General features: G+C 38.2%; 1 protein-coding gene across 1 annotated transcript in view; it reads left to right on the top strand.

Annotated features, from left to right (window-relative positions):
• The window catches only part of nbas (NBAS subunit of NRZ tethering complex), a 238,312-nt gene that overhangs the window by 161,431 nt on the left and 53,966 nt on the right, over window positions 1-22,915 (top strand). Inside the window, exons 41-44 of the mRNA XM_048530416.2 lie at window positions 4,254-4,483; window positions 7,898-8,008; window positions 11,877-12,127; window positions 14,724-15,058. Coding sequence (XP_048386373.1) covers window positions 4,254-4,483; window positions 7,898-8,008; window positions 11,877-12,127; window positions 14,724-15,058 — 927 coding nt within the window. The remainder of the gene's footprint in view (window positions 1-4,253; window positions 4,484-7,897; window positions 8,009-11,876; window positions 12,128-14,723; window positions 15,059-22,915) is intronic.

Genomic DNA, 22,915 nt, shown 5'->3' with positions numbered 1-22,915 from the left:
GTCAACATCTGAGTTGATTCTCAAGAGAGATGTGCAGTGTAAGCTACCCCCAAAATCCCATTTAACTCTGTTTAGCACATTTCCTATTTTTATACCTAAACAAAGTGGATAAGAATCATACAAATTTTAATTAAAGTTACATAATGATGGATATAGATACAAATGGATAATTTGCTGTATCACAAGGAGAATATCTAGGAAAATTTCTGTAATGAACATGTTGCCTGAATATCTCTCTCTTAGGCACACTGCGCCTTAATTGCCATCAATGGCAGTTGGCGTTGTTCACAGAAATATTCAACAAATTAAGTTTTACAACTAAAATAGTTTAAATGCTCATCCGTGCAAGTTCCTCGAATGTTTTTCCAAGTTATGGTTTTTCTCCACTAAAGCATCAGTGTTGATGTTTTGTTGTCAACATTTGATGCTTCGGTGTGATTTACAATTGCTTATTTTCATGGCTTGGGGATAATCATCTGGTCTACTTGGTATAGTCAGTCTTTAGCAAGTTGTCTATAAATGAGACAGAATTTGCTTGAGAGTTAGTTTTATTTTGCAAAAGTAAAGAAACTGTTGTCCAAAATCATGCTGAGAATTTTGGAGAATGAATTTAAAGCTATTTTCTTCATTATGGAGTAGATGGCAGTTTTTGTTTTATAGTTGTCAAGATACTTCCTGTTCTGATGCCAGCAGTATGATATTAATAGCTTATAAGCATTTTTTTGGATCTGTACTTTCACGCTGTACATATTAACTACTTGTATTGTAATTAATCAGAAATCCTAAGAATAGGTCTGAGACTTATTCAAAGAAGACCTCTGCCCAGACCTTTCAAAAGAGAAGATAGTTGTTGCAGCAAACAGGAGTTCATCAGCACCAAGCAGAAGTCCCAAAGTGGCTGAAGCCAAAACGCAAAATTAAGCCATTTGGCCCTTTGGGCCAGCTCCACCATTCAATCATGGCTGATATGTCTCACAACTCCGCAGGAATTACCTAAGAAATTGAAACTTCCGAATAACAATGAACTGGCCTTTGGAGCCTTCTAGAAAGGTCTCAACACAGAGGTAGAGTCTGAGGGTTCTTGCCGACTAAGCTTAGAGGAATTAAAACCTGCTGTTACTCCTATTGAATTGACATTCAAACAGATGCCTCACCCCCAACTCAGTTTAACAACTATCCTCTGACTTCTCAGACCCAATCCGCCCTGGCTATCCTAAATACCCCACCATTAACCAATCTAAAGTAAGCACTTACCTACGTACCTACCACCCTAACTCCTCCAACCACATGTCACCCCTACCCTCTCCACCACTTGGCACCCTGACCACTTCTGCCAATCCTACCATTTCATCTTCGCACCCAACCCCTCACCCACTGTCAGCCTGCCATTTCACCCCCTAAATTTTCGCGTCCATTACCCTACACTTGCACCCACGTGGCACCCTTGCTCACCTTCCTTGCTTACCTTCTCTCGGTAGCTATGGAAGTTGTTTCAGAACCTTTTAATTCCTGGAGCTGTGCAGGAATTTGAGTGATAAAGGATTGTGCTTTGAAGACTAATCCACTTCCTTGTTGGCTGGATTGATTCCTGGACTATGATAGACTGCTTCTGCTGAGGTCAGACTTCTGCACAGAGAACGCCTTTAAAGTTTTTTTTTGTCTAATCAGTATTGGAAATCAAGTTTCAAATCCTGATCAGAAACAGTTTCATTCGGAGCATTTTGTATTCCACAGAGTGTTCAGAATGATAGGAATGAAACTGTTCTTCCCACATCGTGGGAGACTGTCATTAATTGTTGTCAGATTCAATTTACATCACCTCCACCTCATGTCCCTACGGATCATGGGGGTGAATTTAATTTCTCAGTTCCTCTCAGGCCTGGAAAATGATAAAGTTGTTCTGGCATGCAAAAAGCCCACCTTTGTACAACTACTCAACTTTTCAGATGCCAATGTGTCTTGAAGCAGCGTTCTGAATTTGTTATTATAAACTCCCTGACAACAGGCTTCAGAAGTATAATACACTTTTTTTTATTATTTACTCACGGCATGAGGATATCTCTAGTTAGGTGAGCATTTATTGTGCAGGAAAATTAGGGATGGACAATGTAGTGGTGAGCTATTTTCTTGAACCATTGTAGCAATTGACATGTAGGTACAGAGAGAGTGTTCCAGAATTTTGATCCAGTGACAGTGAAAGGGCAGCGGTGTAGTTTTAAGTCAATCATCTGGTTTGTGGCTCAGAAGTTGTTTGTTTCTTATTAAATTTAGAGCAAGGTCTTATGCGATGCTGTACCATTTTTAAATTCGGAACTGAGAGACCATTGAACCTAATAGCAATTATGAAATGTGGCTTGCGGTTCATTTCTCTGACGCATCACCAAAAGCTAACATAGATTTTGAGAAACAGTGTGCCTTAAATGTGGGAAGATGCAACTTAGGTATTTCAGTTCACTGAAGTACGAGAGGCAAGACAGCCTACCATAAGGATTGGAAAGAAATAAGTATCAGAGCACTGCGTTGAAAGTGACTTTATATTAATTGGTGTGAGGGAGACCAGAGTGACGAAGGGTCCTGGTGGGAGAGCGGAAGAGCAAGAATTAAATGTAGAAAGAAACATTTAAAATCATTAAAGACAATTACCTGTCAGTGACCTCAAGAACAGGTTGAGGGGTGTGGTTTCATGGGAATTGTGCCTCCCTACTTAACTTGTTGATGGATCCATGCTGCAGCTGGGAGAACACATTCCTGTTACAGCCTGTTATGGCCCCAGTAGAGGCTGATAACTTTTTGCAAAAAAAAACTTGAATTCCCAGTAGACAACTTTAAAAAGTTGCATAATGTCAAAGTTTTAAGTCTTTTGCTTAGCAAGCAAACTGAAAGCAGCAAGTAACCATTACTTAGGCAACTCAACTGCAAAAAAAATACTTTTATTAATGTTTTAACTTGGCTGGTGATGCAGCACTGTTTACATATACGTTTATAATTGTCCTCTCAACAGGATTAAAGTCTTTTTACAGGAAACAATCTGTGCATTGTCACGTACCAATGGGTTTGAATCTCTCAATCTACTGAGCCATAATGGGAAGTTGTTTCCGTTAGGCAGGGAGACTAGGACCCGCGGGCATAGTCTTAGATTAGACGGGGTCAATTTAGAACGGAAATGGAAAGACATTTCTTCAGCCAGAGAGTGGTGGGCCTGTGGAATTCATTGCCACGGAGCGCAGTGGAGGCTGGGACATTAAATGTCTTCAAGGCAGAGACTGATGAATTCTGGATCTTGCAAGGAATTAAGGGCTATGGGGAGAGGGCGGGTAAGTGGAGTTGAAATGCCCATCAGCAATGATTAAATGGCAGAGTGGACTCCATGAGCCGAATAGCCTTCCTTCCACTCCTATGTCTTATGGTCTTATAATTTCCTGGCGCTGCTAAAAGGTGCTTTTCTCAGTTTGCAAAGAATTCTCAAACCAACTACCAATGCTAAAGCCCACTCCAGTGACTTTTTCTCCTGGCCTTGGCATTGGTGAAGCTTTCAGAGTCATTAGAGTTTCATAGGACAACCCTTTATGATTGGAAATATTGTGCTTCCTCCTGAATTCCACCTCGTAGCTTGCCAAGGATCCGTAACCTTGACCACTCTGATTTGGGACAACCCTTTCCATTCGGTCTGTCTAAAAAAGGGTTTGCACCAAAGAGCTTTCCACTGTTGTCATAGTGCTCCTGCCTTTTTTTCTGATGTGGACATTTTGCACCTGGTCCCCTAGTAAGTCTCAACTTGGATCCTATGTGCATTGCCATGATAACTAAACCACACCAGCTTATTTTTCAATGCACAGAGATTACATGACCCTCTTTTTATTTGCTGCATTTAATCTAGAGTTAGGGGACATGCCAAAGCATAGTTCATTTATAAAGCCTCATCCATAACAAGGGAGTTATGTTGTCCTAAACACTGCTAGCAGTATGCAATTTCACTTCCTTCTGATGACAAAGTGTTGGTTAATGTAAAAAAGAACATCGTTCAATTTTCACGTAATTCTGAACAATTTATTCGTAAGAAATTCAAACACTGACCAATATGTTGGTAATTTTAATTAAAGTAAGACTGCACTGCTTTAACTTTTCATAACTGACAATGTTCACGACATTTCACTTTTTTATGCAGCAAATTATTTAAGTGGCACGATATTGCAGAGTCGGTAATTTTCTTTACCAAAAAATTAACTTTCATTGATGCATCTGCCAATTTGCAGGCTGATCCCAAAGAGGTAATTAATCTGGTCACAAAATATGTGACTGAAAATACAGAGATCACTTGGCCAGAAGAAGTGCAGATGCTGATTCATCACCTTTGCTATTACAATGAGTTGTTGACAGACTTCACACAAGCTCAGACACTTCAAGGCCTTGGCAAAGGTGTGGATGTCCAGCGATTCGCAACAGATAGCCAGTATAAAAGGGAGACAATTCTGGGGTTAGCAGAGTAAGTAAAACATAATTTGTATTAAATTATTCAAATCGATTTAAGTTATGGTAAATAAAGATTCATAAATAAACACCAGCTGACTATATTAACCAGTAGAGTCTTTTTCACAATTCAGCAGCTGTTGAGCTTCTCAACTTTTTGCTAAGCTTTTAAGAAGGAACTCAACAAAGGCAATGCATTTTTCATAAAGGATGAAAATAAGTAAAGCTTACTCCAGCAGATTCGAAAAGGACCAGCTTAACTCTGTACCTTGAAGGTAGTCCACAGTGAAGAAAAACAAGTAGGCTGTACTAAAGTGAATGCTCGGATGATCGGTGTGATTGTTCATTGAGGATTCACCTTTTTACTTTGTACATTTGACCAGATGAATTTCTTTGTATTTTATGATGTGTGTCTGCATTTTCCTCCAGTTATGCCTGTTAGATAATAAAATTAGGGAAGAGGAAAAGACTTTAAAAAAACCTGACAGTTTGAGGAAAAGTCTGCCATTGAGAATACATCTGCAGTATGACTTTCCAGAGTTAAGCAGCTATAAAACTTTTCAAAACATATGTCATTTCAAAAACATAAATTTTAAGGTAACTTAATCCTTTTATGCTTTTCCTGTCCTTTCACTTTAGCAATTACTTAAAATATGCGCAAATTACCACAGATATTGGAAACTTGAAGTGAAAACAGCAAATGCAGGAGAAACAGGTTTGGAAGAATCTGTGGAAAGAGAAACAGGGTTAGTGTTTTTAGTCCGATGTTCAGCAGAAAAGAAGTTCTGAGATTAAGAGCAGCTGTCAATTTTTTTAAGTTAAACAAGAGGTGATGTATGAAGCTTATTGTGACAAATTAAAGAGCTAACCAGAAATTGCAAAAACTGCTTAAAAGTCTCCTCTGTGTTGTATTTTTGATTTAAAGAACTGATTGTCCATTTATGCAAGAATAATTAATTATGGTTTTTGTAGGATTTTGACCCAATAATTTAGTGTGGAAATAATGCCAAGTTCATTCATCAATATTGCAATGTTCTAACGAGAACAACAATTTGTGGTGTTGATGAGATTTAAGTTCTGAAAAGAATGGGACTGGCTTTATGGGAAACTGAATTGCCTAAAGGAATAAGCCCATTGGTCACTTAACTTTCCTTATAATTAATAATGTAATCTATCAAAAACTCAAGTGGCCAGAATGTATTTCAGTGGGGTATCTCCATAGAATCCCTACAATGCAGAAACTGATCAGCTGGCCCATTGAATCTGCACCAACTCTAGAAAGAGCATCCCACCCAGAACCACGTACCCCGACTCACCGTATCTCCATAATTCTGCATTTACCATGGTTACTCTGATGCTGCCTGGCCTGCTGTGTTCTCCAGCTCCACACTGTGTTATTTCATAATCTTGTACATCTCCAGCATATCTCCATTCAGTCTCCTCTGCAAGAAAAACAACACAAGATTCTCTGATCTACCTTGTAATTTTCACCACCTCTACATTCAGCTGTTCCAATGCATTCCTCACCTCCTTCTCATCTTCATAAATTTGAACATATTGGTAACTGTGGTGTATTCCAAACTCTCAAGTCCCATTTACCCATTCCTTACCCATAACTCACTAAACTATGGTGCCCAAATACTTTGATTTTAAGATTCTCATCTTAATTGTGTTAAAAATGCTATTGGAATTTCCATCTGAAATCATTATCAGCCCTGTTGGCCATATCCTATCCCCGTGTATAATTTCCTTGAGCCTTTCAGTGGTCCAAGAACTGAGCCCCCCTAGTTGCAGGCTATTGTGCATCCCTCTTCTCTTTCATCCTCTCAATGACACTTGAAGTTGTTCAGTTGCTAAGCTTGAGAAATCTATTTCTAAGTCTATCCACTTAGCATTTTAAGATGGGTAGTTAAGCCTATCCTATTGGTCAATCTTTTATCCACCCATTTTTAGATTTATTTAACTTACTCGACTCCTGAAACACCTTTTAAATACACATTGTTGTGCAAGATGTAGATAACAGGAGAAGTTAAATAACATCATCTTGCTCTCACATTTCGATATTCTTCTTTGCTTTTTTTTGCATTAGTCTGTTAGAACATGATAGTTGGTTGAATGCCAAGTTCAGAACAGTTACTGAAGTGGATCCAAGTCCATTGGGAGCAATACTGTACGGCAATAATGAAGTTCAAACTCAGCCTTTCTGGTGACGTTTCAATTAATCAGTCCAGTCCATTTAAATTAAAATAAGCTAAATACAGAATTTCTAAACGTGTACTGGTTGTTTCAGTTCACTGGGAAATGTCTTCAACTGTGTGAATGATTAATTAAGAACCACGTATTATTGAGGTTTTAATTATGTGTACTGTTGAATATGTTGTCTGGAGAATCAAAAGAGTAAATGGAGAAAAGGAACTTATGTAGTTTGTTTTATAGCATGTGTAAGTGGATTAGAATTTGTGAGATTTATAAACTTTGATCTGGGCTCAGGCATCTTCATATTTGCTACCCTGAAAATCTCAGACCTGACATCTGAATGGATAGGCCCTGAAATTTCACTAATTTTTCTTGTACCCCATAGAGTTATAGAGTCGTACAGCATGGAAACAGACCCTTCAGTCCAACTAGGCTATGCTGACCATGTTCCCAAACTAAACTAGTTCCACTTGCCTGTGCTTGACCCAATTCCCTCCAAACCTTTCCTATTCATGTACTTATCCCAAATGTCGTTTAAATGTTGTAAATGTATCTGCATCCACCACTTCCTCTGGCGGTTCATTTCACACACAAACAACTTTGTGTAAAAAAAAAAGTTGCCCCTCAGATCCTTTTTAAAACTTTCTCCTCCTGCCTTAAAAATATGCCCCTGCTTTTAAACTCAACTCATCCATGACCCTCATGATTTTATAAACCTTTATAAAGTCACCTCTCAATATCCTGACCTCTGTTTGGAGAAAGGTCCAAACCTATGCAGTCTATCTTCTTAGCTCAAACACTCCATTCCTGACCAAATCCTGGTAAATCTTTTTTGAACCCTCTCCAATTTAAAAATACCCTTCCCAAAACATGGCAACCAGAACCGGAAACCTAGCAGATTCCTTCAATAAAACTGTGTAAATATTCACTCATATTTTTTTAAAATTGCATGTTCTGCTACTGTGTAGCAAAGTCTCAGTTAGAGATTGAGGAACACAGTCATGGAATTTCAAAACCTTAACTTCCTGAATTACTGCATCTTAATTCTCAAAGGGAAAAAATAGCTATCCATTTCAATTTTAACAACTTGCAGATAGCTTTATTTATCTGTTGATTAAATATAACTTGGCCATTAGGTTTTCTTTCAGAGAGACTACTTGCATGATTTTCTAGATGACTGCATAATTTCAAATGCTAATCTGTCCATATTTATAAATTATTTGTTTTTTCATAGAACCTTGGAGGAAAAGGTGTACAAAATATCTCAGTCTTTAGCACATCGTTACAATATCCCACTCTGGGAAGTTTACATGACACATCTGGAATTCCTTTTCACTGATAGTGGGTAAGTATCCTAGTTAGTGGATCATTGTACAAACATGAACATGAATATTATCATTTTTACATCATTTTTCTGTACACTTGTCAATGCTGACTTTTCATTCTTACTGTGACACACAGCAGCAATTGAAAACATTTAGTCTGTTTTTGGTAATATAATTCAAGAGAGGGATTCTGTGAAAAAGATAATATACTCATTTTAATCCTGGGCTTGAGAGATATGCAGATACATTGTAATAGAGAGGAGCAAGTTCTGTCAAGGATATTGTTTTAAAATTAATTTCACAGTTGCTGAGTGAATCTAAACAACGTAGGACAATAAATGTTATAGTGTATCAGAGACTGTGTTTTTGGCAATAGTGTACCGTGTTTTTGTTTTGACTAAGCCAAAAATATTCTTTACCGAAACCTTTTCAACACGTTACATTTCCTAGACATTGCAGCGAATTTCCTTCTTAAAATTTTCCCATTTTAATCAAGCTCATTTTGCTTTAACAGAGGTGCAGAATTTACATAATCTTTCTAGATTCTAATATCATCCTGCTTTCAGAGGTCTACAGATGGACAAAACATCCTGAACAAGAACATCAGGACAATATGTTAAGCAGCTAAGGATATATTTAAAAACTAAAGCTAGTTATCACCCTCGTTCAAATGGTTCTTTCTGCCCACCCAACCTTGTGTGGCACAGACAACTCTGTAGCTCTTTGCCTGAACACTGTCCAGAGATCTTCCCTAAATCCATTCTTTTTATTCCCTATAGCTGTGTTCTGATGTTGATGTCATGTTTTGATCTTGTTATTTCTTCTTTCAATACATCAACTCATAATCACAGCCCACACAGATTATCATTTACTTACAAGCAGCCCATTGTTAACTGTTTGATGGATGGCTATTTGTCAGACCAATGACCCCAACATTCATTTAATTAGAACACTAAAGTCAATTGATACATTTCAAAGCATTTCCTTTGATTACAGCTGGTTTGAACAGCTGTCTTACGTTTTCCCTATTCACATTACTAATTCACACCATCAGCCTGTTACAATATGACTCCAATCTAACTCAAATCGCACAGGCAGTATCTTCTCACATGTCTAAAATTCACCCTTCATCTGCCAGGAATGTTCAATATATGCAAAATATATGTTAAAACAAGCACGCAACATAAAATTCAAAGACTTTTAAAAATTCACCTGTCTACCTTGTCTCGGCAAAGTAATATTCCATAATTGAGTTAATCAAAGGACAGAAATTACCATGGGGTTTATTTCCATTGCGTAGTGAAAATGTATTGAAAGTTATTGGATTAAGAGATGGAATTTACAGTTATGGAGCATGATCGTTACAAAAAAGAATTTCAAGTAATCCTGATGATTAAAATAGTCTCTGAGCCATGCAGATGACAAAAGTCATTACTTTGCTGCTTGTTCTCTGCTGTGTGAGAAAATCTCATCCCAGGCAACAGTAAGATTGCAATGCTTGACCATAGATTTCTGACTGACTTCCTGATCTTGATGCCATAACCCTGTTGATATTCAGCAAGAAAAGAGCTTGTTTACGATGTTTTTCTATAAAGTTGTTTATGGGCTGTTACTGCCATATTTTGCGTCAGAACTAAGACCAGTTGGTTGATGTACCCTGGGCGGGAGGGCGCTAATGCTCATGAAACCAAACAATATGGTACTGTCTCCAGTAAAGGGAGGAGGAGAAGGAGAAACAGGAATTTCTACGATTGGGGAAATCTGTGTTAGATTTTTTTAAAAGATTTGTTCAATGCAGAAAGAATAAGTTTTGATTTAGATCTGCTGAATCATTTAGCTTAACAACAGTATATAAATAATTCTATGCGTGAATTTTTTTAGAAAGACACAATGTCCAAAAATCTTAGTGCGGTGAAAAAAAGATTGCCTTCAGGTATGAGGCAGAAAAAAATCAAATGCAGTGTTATTTAATCATTGCAGTGAGTGGTATGATATTCTAAGTTTCTGTAATTATACTTGATGATTCTAAAGAGAATATAATTTACTGATTGGTTCTGCAATCTTGAGCATTTTATCCATTTCCAGAGATGCTGTTTTTTTAAAAAAAAGGAAGTCATCATATTTTCAGGAATGTTTGTATCTTTTAATCTCCTTAAGGCACCATCGTTAAAAGGCGTTCATCTTTGTGACTTATATTAGCAGCTGTTTTCTTTAGTTGTTTTGAACTTACATTTTGCAAATTGAATAATCTCTTTACCCTTTCCAATTCAATGTCTCCTTGTGTAATTACAAGCGTGTCTTTGTTGCACAGTATTCACCTATCTCACCCTATCCCGAGTGTGTTGAAATGATCTCTGCTTGTGGTTTAACTTTGCAACAGTATTATTGCTGTCCTTACAAAATCAGACCCTCAAACAGAGGAGTGGTAAAAATACAATACCATTATTTAAAGCCCTGAAAACGTTAAATCTTAATATGGTTACAGTCAGTTGGTGAGAACAAGGAGTGAGGTTTGTTTTAAAACTTGTAATCTGTTCATCACATCAATTACATAGCCAAGACCTTTTTTTGACAAGTTTAAGCATTTCTATAAGTCTTCAAAGATAATGAGGAAAGGCTAGAAACTGTCCTGAGGAAATCCTAAGGAAGTGATTTTTCCAGCTTTTAATACTGACAGAATACTTCGTTCAGGCCAGAGGAAGATTTGGCTTTGGAAATGATCAGTCCAAACAGGTTGGGACTGGCACTGTTGCTTTGTATTCCACAGAAGTTTTTCATTGGCCACACATTTATAATTTTGCTAATTAAATTTAAAGCTGTAATATAACAAAAGTTAACTTGGTTAGGAATTTTATATAATTATGCATAAAGATTGCAACACAGACACAGACCCTTTGGACCAACTTGCCCATGCTGACCAAGTTTCTCAAACTACACTAATCCCATTTGCCTGCATTTGGCCCATCTCCCTCTAATCCTTTCCTATTCACATTCCTGTCTAAATGTCTTTTAAATATTGTAACTGTACCTACATCTACCTCTTCCTTTGGCAATTCATTCCACATACAAACCACCCTCTGTGTGAAAAAGTTACCCCATAGGTCCCTTTCAAATTTTTCTCTGTTCGCTTTAAAATTATGCCCTCTAGATTTGAACTCACATATCCCAAGAAAGGACCTTTGCTATTTACCTTATCTGTGCCCCTCATGATCTTAAGGTCACCCCCCCCCAACCTCCTATGTCCCAGTAAATAAAAGTCTCAACCTCCCCTTATAACTCAAGCCTCCATTCCAGTAACATGCTTGTAAATCTTTTCTGCACCCTCTCCAATTTAGTAACATCTTTCCTATGCAGGGTGACCAGTGTTGTGCACAATACTCCAAAACTAACCTCACCAGCGCCGTGTACAATATCAACATGACATCTCAACTCTTGCTGTACTCAATGGTCTGTGCAATGAAAGCAAGCATGAGGATGAAATAGAATATTAAGTTACCTAATTTTCAGAATGGGTTGCTTTTAGTGCTGACAACAGCAATAGTAAAATACTGCAACAAATATAAAAGTGCTGGAGAAACTCAGCAGGAGTGACATCAAGTGTGGAGACAGGAAAAAATAGAGTTACCATTTCAGGTCCAGTATGAATTTTCTTCAGAGCCCTTCCAACAAATGCTGCTGGACCTGCTGAGTTTCTCAAGCACTTGTTGCTTTTAATTCACATTTCCAGCATCTGCAGTATTTTGCTTTAATTTGAGTGAGAAGCTCTTGTACGTCCTTGGACAAACTCTTATGTTTGTCAAGTATATGGGTGATACAAAAAATATGAAGATCAATCGCTGGAACTATTTCAGAATTTCAAACATATATGACTTTTCTTTTAAATTTCAGGCTGTCAACAACAGAAATTGAAAATAGAGTCCGAAATCTTGATCTTTTTGATGTCCTGAAAACCAACCAAGAAGCTTTTCATGAGCACATGACAAAATACGTTTATCCTGGCATTGATGGTTTGGATCATGTCCGATTGCTTTATTATTATACTTTGCTGGAAAACTGTGGCTGCGCTGAATTTGTGAAAAAACCCATCAAACCAGACACTAATGTAAAACTTCTAAAAAAGCTCAAGGTTATTACACCAGGTATGATGGTCGATAGTTTAAAGGCTAATTCTTTTTATAAGACTTGTGTACTTCAACTGTATTAATAATAATAGCATGGTTGCAAGATTATTTTGCCAAACTCTAAATGATGCATTCCATCTCACAAGACAACAATTTGAACCTTGATGCTCAAGTTTGTGTTGGCCATTGCTCATGGTGCTCAGGAACTCCTCACTTGTTTGTGCACTCTGTCACATTTACTGCAGATGAAGGCTGTGAACTGAGAATGTGTACAATTCCCAAACCTTTTTGTTTTTGCTTTGCTCGCTTCTCCGCCAGCTTAGCTTTTTTTTTCTGCTCACTTCTTCTAAAGCCCTTCCAGATCTTTATTCTGTCAGTGACTATCTCGTAGATGTCAGTGTCACTGCCCGTTATCTTAACACCTCTTTCTTCGATGTCCTTGTAGCAGAGGTGTGAAAGCCCAGGGATTTGTGCCTTAGTGGCTTGTTTGCAGCACAGAAGGTTTGTGGATGTAATTTACCTGAGAAACATGGACAAGCCAGGTGTTTTGTTTGCTGGCTTAGTGCGATGGATTCTATCCACTTACTGAGAAGAGACTGTGAACTAATTGATTGTGTCAGCACTTCAGAATTCAGGGGTTTCTGACTTTAGCTGGGCCAGTGGCTAACCAGTGAGACATGACGGACTCGTTAGAAAATCGACAGTTGTATCCAGGACACAAACCTCGGCAAAATGTGTGAAGTGTTTGGACTGTCCAAACATCAGAATCACACTCTAAACTCCCCAGTTGAATCCAGGACAATGCAGAGCATGATGTTGCACTCTTTGGTTGTAGGTGTCTCTGGAAAGATGAGATATTTAGACATTAATCTGCCTTTGGGCTATGCTCAAGGTTTACTCATTTAACCGTCAGTTCTCCAAAGGTATCTTAAGTAGAGCTGTTCACCCTAATTAAGAGTTAATTTCATGAATGTCAGGATATGTCCCTTGTCAGTATATATGCATATTACATGGAATGCCAGGAATGGGACACCCTCCCTGAGTTCCTCTGAAGCCTTGACCTTAAACTGTGAAGAATCCAGGTTCCACCTGTCATGACAGAGAGGCATAGCTCAATGAGATGGTGATGGGATTATTAAAATTTCATTACAGTAGCATATGCCAATTTGGGACTACAATAGAAACAAAACAAGCAAGCATAATTCCTGACACTGATGGGCTGGACATTCAAAAAAACAAAATAGAGTGTAAATAGAGAATTACGCAGTAATAATTTTGGCATATAAATAATTACGGAAATGTACAATACAATTCTAAAAAGTTTTATTTGGTCAACATATGTTACATTCCAAAAGGATGTGGAACATGGATTTTTAGAGATTACGAATCTTATGGAAAGTTGCTGGTGTTAGAATTTTTTTTGTGCATTTCAAATTCTGCTGTTATTAATGGGGTGGTAAGTGTATCATCTACTTTGCATGAAGCAAATTCAGATATCATCTAACCTTCTACTTTTATTTCTGCAGCATACTTCAGCCCATTTTGAAGTTTGTTCTTCCCCGCTGGATTTTCACCTTACCTATCTCTGTCATGCCCTCCATCCCAGTCCAGTCACATGTTTAATATTGTATTTATAAAAATAAAGAAATACTCTTTCAGGTAGTTTACATTAATGGATGAACAGTACTTTAAACAGATTAAAACTAACAATATGAATCACCATGTTACAAAAATAATCAGTGGAATGAAGTTGGGTGTTAGAAGATATTTCATTGGCATTTCTACCTGGCTTAAGGCTCATGTGATTACTTCACAGAGACAGACTTTGAAGGAGTAACAGGCCCTAGAAAACCATTGTGGTGACAGCCTGTAGATTTTTCTTAAGAAATCCCTAAACACCTCAGACAAGATCAGTCTGCCATAGTCTGAAAGAGAGCTACAGGAAAGGATAGAGGTGGCTAGTCCCCCACTTTAACCATCGAAAATGTTGACCCTCTTGGTCACCAAACAAAATGTGGGTGGGAACTTGCACTCAAATTGCAGAGTCTGCATTTGTGAGGATTAAACAAACTGGAAGATTCAGCCAACTTTAGGTAAAAAGAGTAAGATATCTAGAGTAACCCTTACTGTAAGAATCAGTTTGGGAATTAAGTGTTACCGGCTCGTAAGATATAAAACAAGCTGTTGAAAGCTGACAACAGCTTTGTACTAGTTTCTGGGGACTGAGATGTCCACAGCGGAGATCAATTCAACTGTGGAGGGAGATTTCCGTCAGTTTTAAGGTAAAAGTTAGAGGGATTTTTTTGTTCTGGCATTTAGATTGGAAGTTTCCAACTGAGAATTAAACAGTATTATGTTTGGTTGGTTCATTACAGTAAAAGTCTTAAAAATTTGAAATCTTGTTATTTGATTTTTTTAGTCAACGATTGGGAATTGAAATATTTTTTCTAAAAGTTATTGGTCTCAATTGTATCTTATGTGAATTATAACTTTTCTTTTGTTACGTTGGTTACTTAAAACAATCGATCAATTCAAAATTTGATGTTGCAGGTAATTTGTTGCTAATTGTAGTTACATTTGTGCACTGACTTTATTTTCTTTTTCTGTGTATTAGACCTTAATTATAAGAAGCTGACAGATGGAGACTCTGATCCTTTGGAATCTTTGCAGCCGGTTCTGAACAGCCATAATGTCTTATCAGTTTCTAAACTGGCATCCAAAATTCCTAGGAAAGATGGCACAATGCTTTCAGCAAACCTTATCTATGCCACATGGCTTCGTAAGCTTTTCTGGACTGGAGATATCCAGCTTATTAAAAAACCACCACAGAAAGAAGCTGAATGGTTGCATGCCTATGATACATGTGCAAAATATTTTGACAAGCTTTTCCCTGAAGACATTATTGGACTAATAGATGACTTCACCTTTTCTGAAAATTCTGTGAACAAGGTAATGAAAGTTTTTTAATTTGTGGGATTATTACTTCTTTCTACCTTAAGTTTGCTTTGAATTCACAATTTAAAGCTTTAGCACTTGTGTGTGGTTCCAAAGTGAGTATCTGATAAAAGTACATGTTCACACAAACTCAGGTATTTAAAATTATTTGTTAATGTGTTATCATCCCGTTTTAGGAAATGCTGATTGGGATCATCTATAAACTTCATTGAATCAGAAGTGACAGTACAGAGGGGATCTATTCAGTCAATTTACTTTTAACTTTTTCACAATTGTCTTCCTTTTTCTCTTATATGTTTAATGCACTTCTTTATTTCTTTTTGAAATAGTATGATAAGCCAGTAATAAGGCACTGTGTCTTCTTATAGCTGCCTGCATGCAGCAATTCTTAAAGTGACATTCTGGTGTCTGTGTTGTGTTGGAACATCTTGTTCAGCAGGGGCAATAGAAGGACTGTAGAAAGCAGGAACCACTTGACCACTTCATCTAATATCTGTTATTGTGAAAAATCTGCAATTCAGAATTTTTAAAAAAAAGATGTGTAGCAAATTTAAAATACAATTTGCCAAAAATGACATGGTTTTGTGAAAGATAAGCCACGTTTGACAAATTTATCAAAGTTCTTTAAATAGCTAACAATCAAGGTGGATAAAAGGGAAGCAGTAGATGTGGCATATTTGGATTCCACGTGATATTCAAAAGAGAGTCACACAAAGGGTTATGGCACAATGGTGTTATGGTGCTGATGTAATCCCTTGGACTAAGGTCTCTCTAAGTAGCAAGAAACTGAGTTGAAATAAAAGGATCATTTTCAGTGTAGTAAATTGTAACTCGTAGAGTGCCACAGGGAACAGTGCTGGCACCATGGTATTATAATCACTTTGAGAAATTTGACTGTATTGTAGCTAAATTTGCCAACGTTACAATGGTAGATGCAAAAATAAATTAAGAAGGGAATGAAAGGGCAAAATCATCATCTTTTGAGAGTAAGGAGGAGGCTAAGATGTGAATCAGGTTTTTATGCATGCTTACATTGTTCTCAGCTAACTGCACATGCCTGCACAAGTCAAACAGCAGTGTTTATGGATGGGCAGGAAGCCCTGCTCTCTACTAAGATGTATAGATCCATCTCCTGGGTGGCATATTTTTTTTAAAAAATCCAGATAAATTGTCATACTCCTCAACCCAGAGCATTGTTCAATATCTGCTTATCACCCCGTCCATCCTCGAAGTTGTTGGAGAATAGGCAAAATAACAGCAGCACACTGTCTGAATGCCTCCCTAATGGCTCTCCTGAGACGGTTTTGGAGAGAAAGGATGCTCTTTCCTTAAGAATGGACACAACATATTGACTGTTGAGGGCTCCTTGGACAGAAGTTGACTTGGGAGGTCAATGTTTGTGGGCAATTCCAAGAAGTTTGATTCCAGTGATCAAATGGATAATTAATCTGAGCTCAAATAGAATGGGTACTACTGTCTACTCACTGCCCTGTATTTCAGAGGGTTTGCATTGTCGGCTTACTGTTGCAAAGGTCTATTGCATCTATGTTGAACAGGTGCCTTGCGTAATTAATGCATCACTGCATCACTGCTTCCAATGTAGCAGTACTGGCCTCACATCTTATTCTTAATTCACTTGTGAGCATTGCTGGCTGGCCACTTGCAAGTAGTGTTGTTTCCTTGAGTTTCTGTCTTTGCCCGAAGGGGGGAGCGTGTGGTTCATATCTGGATTCCCTTTTAGCTCCTACAAGGGTCTGCATTTTATGAAATAAATGTTAAGAAACATGATTTGTTATGAAGTCAGCCTAACTCTCATGATGTAAAATTATTTAAGTCCCCTGTTCTTTAAAAATGAAAATGAAAGGCAACCAAAATCAGTGAGAATTTAATCAAGAGCTTAACTTTAACAGGTTAAGCACCGTTTGTTCCCATTTCCCTAAAGTCTGTTTATGAATACATAGGTTGAGTTCCAAAACACAATTATCTCAGCAAAGTACTGTTCCTTCACAATATATTTGACAGCTCGAAAAGGCTCTGAACTGGTTTACTATCTTGATGTGTGTTTATGAATAGAAGTTTGATTTTGAAAGCGAGGCACCATTTGAAATTTGGGTTGAATGTGTTTTCAGGAATGGGTGTTTTTAAGAATATAGTTGAAGCTGTATTAGAACTTTGCTTTATTTCATCTCAACATGAGTCAGAGATCCATCCTTAGAGGATATTGAGTGAGTTGAAATGGAGGGCAAGGTTGTTTGGTGAGTTGACTTGGTTTGGTATCAGATTGTCCCCTAATTCTCATAGCTAACAGTTGCACGTACTCTTCATGCCCATCTTATGTGGGCTGATGATGTGTGGGGAGTGTGGACCAAAGAACCTAAAAATGTAACTGAACAGTTGGAACAAAGGCCAATGGTGACCCTGTTAATTAGCCACTTCTTTGGCTACTTGTGATCTGATTCTAGGGCTGGCGAGCCTGAATTGTTCTCCATAACCACCCTACCGCCCTACCCAAGGCACCAAGATTTGCCACTCGGGCATTTCTACCGAGGCAGGTGTGGCAAATTGGGAAATTTCTCAATTCAAGCTGTTGGCTTTGGTGGAGAAAATCCAGGTCTCAGAGTCACTGATAGTGACTGGGTCTTGTTGTCACAGAATCCAGGCCATTATTCCTTATAGCTGGCTGTGCTTAATTTATGAGATTACTCTCAGTACAGTTCTATTTTGATAATGTTACCTGTGATGTGTAAAAAATTATATTTTTTGACTCATTCCTTTAGGGGTGTTTTGAGTACTTTAGTTTATATCTGTAGCCAAACACTGAACAATTCCCAGTTGAAACATTACAAGTATATGGCTAGACTACACTTGCAGTGTGATTTCAATGCATACAACTGCACTGAATCAGTGCATAGGATTATTTAATTACATTACTTGTGTTATTAAAATAACAACTTGCAAGATTTATTACGACGTAAATACGAGTGAAATACAAAAGGACATTAAAACTATTATAATTATTATTGCGGTAGAAGGATCATAATGTCAGCAGTTCCGAGGAACCACATAGGACTCAGTTTTTCACACAGCAGATTATGTATTACAACGCATGTTATCATGATCCTTCAATATGTATTGTTTTTGATAAAGACAGCTTACTACTACCACAGAATTCTAACAGGCTAAACGTAAAAATGAAGATTACATGATTGTCAACTAGATCTGACAACACTTGTAGAAACTGTAAAATTGCATGAAGTATTAGAATAAGCCCAGGGAGAGATCCTGTCCAAAGCCTACTGACTGAATTATTTATGATGTATTCGTAGTTTTGCACTATATATGCAGAATTTTTCTTTTCAATGCAACAAACATTGCATACAACCTGAAGCTATTCGCATACAATGACTTTCAACATTACAACTAAAAGATATGTGCATCAGTGTCTTATTCATGAGATGATCTGGCAGACAATCATGAATTTTAGCGCTGCAAGTGTTGTCTTTAATCAATTTTCATGCAATACGAACTCCCAGTTTAAAAAATTTAAGGCAGTCCTTTGTAATTTCAATCATATACTGCGAGGGAGGCATTATTCAAGTATGCCTAAAGTTTGCCCAGAAATAGTGCTGAATATTAACACATCCTCAGTGCCCTTATGTGTACCAAATGTTTATTGTCAAAACACAGATTTTTAAAGTCATTTTTAAACTCTATACATAAAATTTTATTCATTTAGAATAATTAATGTCATGCATTTGTGAGTTGGAAGCTTAAAATAACAGCAACTTGGTATGGATGACTCAAGTTTCAGAATTATTGGCAGACTGCGTTTTGTAAAATACTGTTGCATTATTGGTGAATCTCTGTCATAGCTTAGTCAAAGAGTATTTTTAAACTTGCTCCTTTCACAGTGTCACTGTTCGTAGAATTGTGCTGAAAAATAGATGGTAAAATTGACTTGAATAGAATGAAAATAGTGTATGGTGTCAAATGGGCTATCAACTCACTGTTTGTCTGTTCCACTCTAGTGCTGTTCACCAATTTTATCATTGTAATATTTGAGATGTACGGACTTTCTTATTACTTTTTCCACATGTACACATTCACACAAAAGCATATACATGTCTGTAACTACCAACCAAATAATTAATCCAATTGCCTTTCTGTGATTGCACCAAAGTTTCTTCAGTTAGAAATTGACTGGCTCAGATTTCTTTGTAAAGTGAGAGCAGCAGTTGATTGTTGATGAGGTCATGTCTGCCATCTTGGATTTGGCTATAGGTGGACTGACCTTTCAGCCACTGTAATAGCCAAAAATATAGTTTTAGAATTGTTGGGCTGAACATGGGCACTAGCGTGCATAAATCACAGAAGCTTCAACTGTGCAATAACACTGAAGTTTGGATCACAATATGAGCTATCATTAGTAAATATGTGCCTCATCTTATACAAAGCAGCTTCATTGCAAGGATGTTTCCATTCAATGCTGTCTGTAACAAGAATGAGATATATCCGTCAGCAGCTGATAGCTTGTCAAGCTTTTGACGCAGGAACACCTCTAGCCAGTTTCTTAGCATTGATCAACTTGACAATTGCACTTGAAAGGACTGAACTATTGACAGTTGTATGAAATATATAATTTAGAAAACTAGTTTTTGATCATTACTCCTGACTTGTACTCTGTTTGGAGAACCAGGCTGGATTGTTGCTTGTTCAAGTATTTTAATATTGCAACAGATGTATTAAAAAATATGGAACGAGAAAACATAGTCTTAAAATTAGGACCAGATCATTCCAAAGAGATGTTAGGATGTACTTCTACACACAGAGAGTGGTTGATGTTTGAAATCCTCTTCCACAAGTACAGTTGATATTAGATCAGTTGTCAATGTGAAATCCATGATAGATAAATTTCTGATCAGTGAAGATATTAAGGGGTACAGGCCAAAGGCGGGTATATGGAGTTAGACCATAGATCAGCCATGATCTCAGTGAATATTGGAACATGCTCAAATGACAGGATGGCCTACACCTGTTCCTATATTTCTAAACGGAATTAATAGACCAAACTAGTAAAAATATATGTCATAATCATAACTTGTTTTCAGAAAAAGATATGTGATTTTATGAAAAACTTTTTGTATCAACTTTTTTGCTGCACATTATTGAGACTGTCTCCAAGGTGCAGTTATAAAGGTAATGAAATATGTTTTCTGGCTACAGCATTATCTGTAAAGTGAGACTAATTTCCCATTGCCTTGCACTATTCCTTTGAAATCTTTCCACAAAAGGACAGTAGCTGTAAAATGGTAGGTACATTTCTTAGGGAACAGTGTTGCCGCAGTTCTTGCATTTGTCTGGATATTTTTTAGGCATTTTTTTAAAAAATGCTGCTAAGCTTCTTATGATTGAGTGACAACTACAAGAGCTCATATCATAAAATCACAGAAATGTTGTGGCATCAAGGGAGGCCATTCAGCCAATCTTATGTGCACCAAATTGTTAAATGAGCATCATCATCCTGGTGCCAATCTCCTGCTCTTTCCACATCCCCTTGCATATTATTTTTGTTCAAATAATCATCCAATGCCCTCTTGTATACTCCAATTGAACCTCCATTGCACTTCCATGATGTACATATTATAGCTTAACAGTTATTAGTGAAACGTTTTCCTTACTTCACCCTTGCTTCTTTTGCAGACTACTTTCAGTTTGCACCCTCTTATTCTGAGAAGGTACATTTTCTCCCTATTTATTCTGCCTAGCCTAGCCCACTTATGATTTTGAAGTTAATGTTTTCATGTTAAAAGGTTTGAACTGTGTAACAGTGCTTAACAGATTCAAACAACATTGCATGAGCTTTTAATGAGAAACTGGATAGCTATTCTTTCTGTTTTCTATGGATCATTTTGTTGTGTAATGTTTTCTTTTAATTTTCCTTCTTGAAGATACCAATTCTAAATTTTTGGAACCATCCAAGTGACCTTGGACTTGGGCATTTCGCACATCCTCGTTGGTAGAATGGTGTGCCGTGCAGAAATAATTTTAAAATACAACATTGAACCTCACGATTGAGGGTAAAAATAGTTATTAGGAAATCTAATTCTATCATAATGCTGCCTGCGTTAGGGCCACTGATCATGAGAATGGCGAAAGCTACTGTTTTCACCAACGAGTCGCAGTCCTTGATGATTTTATGAAAATTCTGCATCCATGCGGATTAACAGAAAAAACATTTCATTGTACAGCTGAGTTACTTCCAGTTGTTGAGAAATAGTTCCCAGTATTGGTGGAACTTAAGCTGACTGCCTGCAATCTCCCCTCAGTTGTGAGGTAATGTGTTTTGGGAGAACAAATGTGAAGTAATGCATTTTGGATGATCAAATTCAGGCATGAATTATGCAATAAATGGCAGAACCCTTAGGACCATTGGCATATAGAGGGACCTGGTGGTCCAGGTCTACAGATTCCTGAAAGTGGCAATACTAGTTGATAAAGTGGGCGAGAAGGAATTCTCAGAAGTCTCACAATACCAAGTCATATTCTAACAGGTTTATTTAAAATCACAGCTTTTGAAGTGACTTCACGTGAAGAAGGAGCAGTGCTTCGAAAGCTTGTGATCTTAAATAAACCTGCTGCACTATAACCTGGTGTCTTGAGACTTCTGATTTTGTCCACTCCAGTCCAACACCGGCATATCCACATCAAGAAGGCATACAGCATACTTGCCTTCAGTGGCTGGGGTGTCAAATGTAAAAAGTAGGCAAGTTATGTTATAGATGCACAAAACTTTAGTTAGGTCATATTTGGAATATTGCATACAGTTCTAATTGCCACACTGCCAGATGGACACGGATGCTTTGGAGAGGGTGCAGAGAAGGTTTATCAGGATATTGCCTGTCCTGAAAAGGTTGGATATACTCAGATAATAAAATGTGAGGCTGGATGAACACAGCAGGCCAAGCAGCATCTCAGGAGCACAAAAGCTGACGTTTCAGGCCTAGACCCTTCATCAGAGAGGGGGATGGGGGGAGGGAACTGGAATAAATAGGGAGAGGGGGGAGGCAGACCGAAGATGGAGAGTAAAGAAGATAGGTGGAGAGTGTGTAGGTGGGGAGGTGGGGAGGGGATAGGTCAGTCCAGGGAAGACGGACAGGTCAAGGAGGTGGGATGAGGTTAGTAGGTAGCTGGGGGTGCGGCTTTGGGTGGGAGGAAGGGATGGGTGAGAGGAAGAACCGGTTAGGGAGGCAGAGACAGGTTGGACTGGTTTTGGGATGCAGTGGGTGGGGGGGAAGAGCTGGGCTGGTTGTGTGGTGCAGTGGGGGGAGGGGACGAACTGGGCTGGTTTAGGGATGCAGTGGGGGAAGGGGAGATTTTGAAACTGGTGAAGTCCACATTGATACCATATGGCTGCAGGGTTCCCAGGCGGAATATGAGTTGCTGTTCCTGCAACCTTCGGGTGGCATCATTGTGGCAGTGCAGGAGGCCCATGATGGACATGTCATCAAGAGAATGGGAGGGGGAGTGGAAATGGTTTGCGACTGGGAGGTGCAGTTGTTTGTTGCGAACTGAGCGGAGGTGTTCTGCAAAGCGGTCCCCAAGCCTCCGCTTGGTTTCCCCAATGTAGAGGAAGCCGCACCGGGTACAGTGGATGCAGTATACCACATTGGCAGATTTGCAGGTGAACCTCTGCTTGATGTGGAATGTCATCTTGGGGCCTGGGATGGGGGTGAGGGAGGAGGTGTGGGGACAAGTGTAGCATTTCCTGCAGTTGCAGGGGAAGGTGCCGGGTGTGGTGGGGTTGGAGGGCAGTGTGGAGCGAACAAGGGAGTCACGGAGAGAGTGGTCTCT

Source organism: Stegostoma tigrinum, chromosome 4, assembly GCF_030684315.1.
Source record: "Stegostoma tigrinum isolate sSteTig4 chromosome 4, sSteTig4.hap1, whole genome shotgun sequence".
NCBI classification, from domain to species: domain Eukaryota; kingdom Metazoa; phylum Chordata; class Chondrichthyes; order Orectolobiformes; family Stegostomatidae; genus Stegostoma; species Stegostoma tigrinum.
The sequence above is the reverse complement of the archived record's forward strand: the minus strand, read 5'-3'. Positions and strand labels throughout refer to the sequence as shown.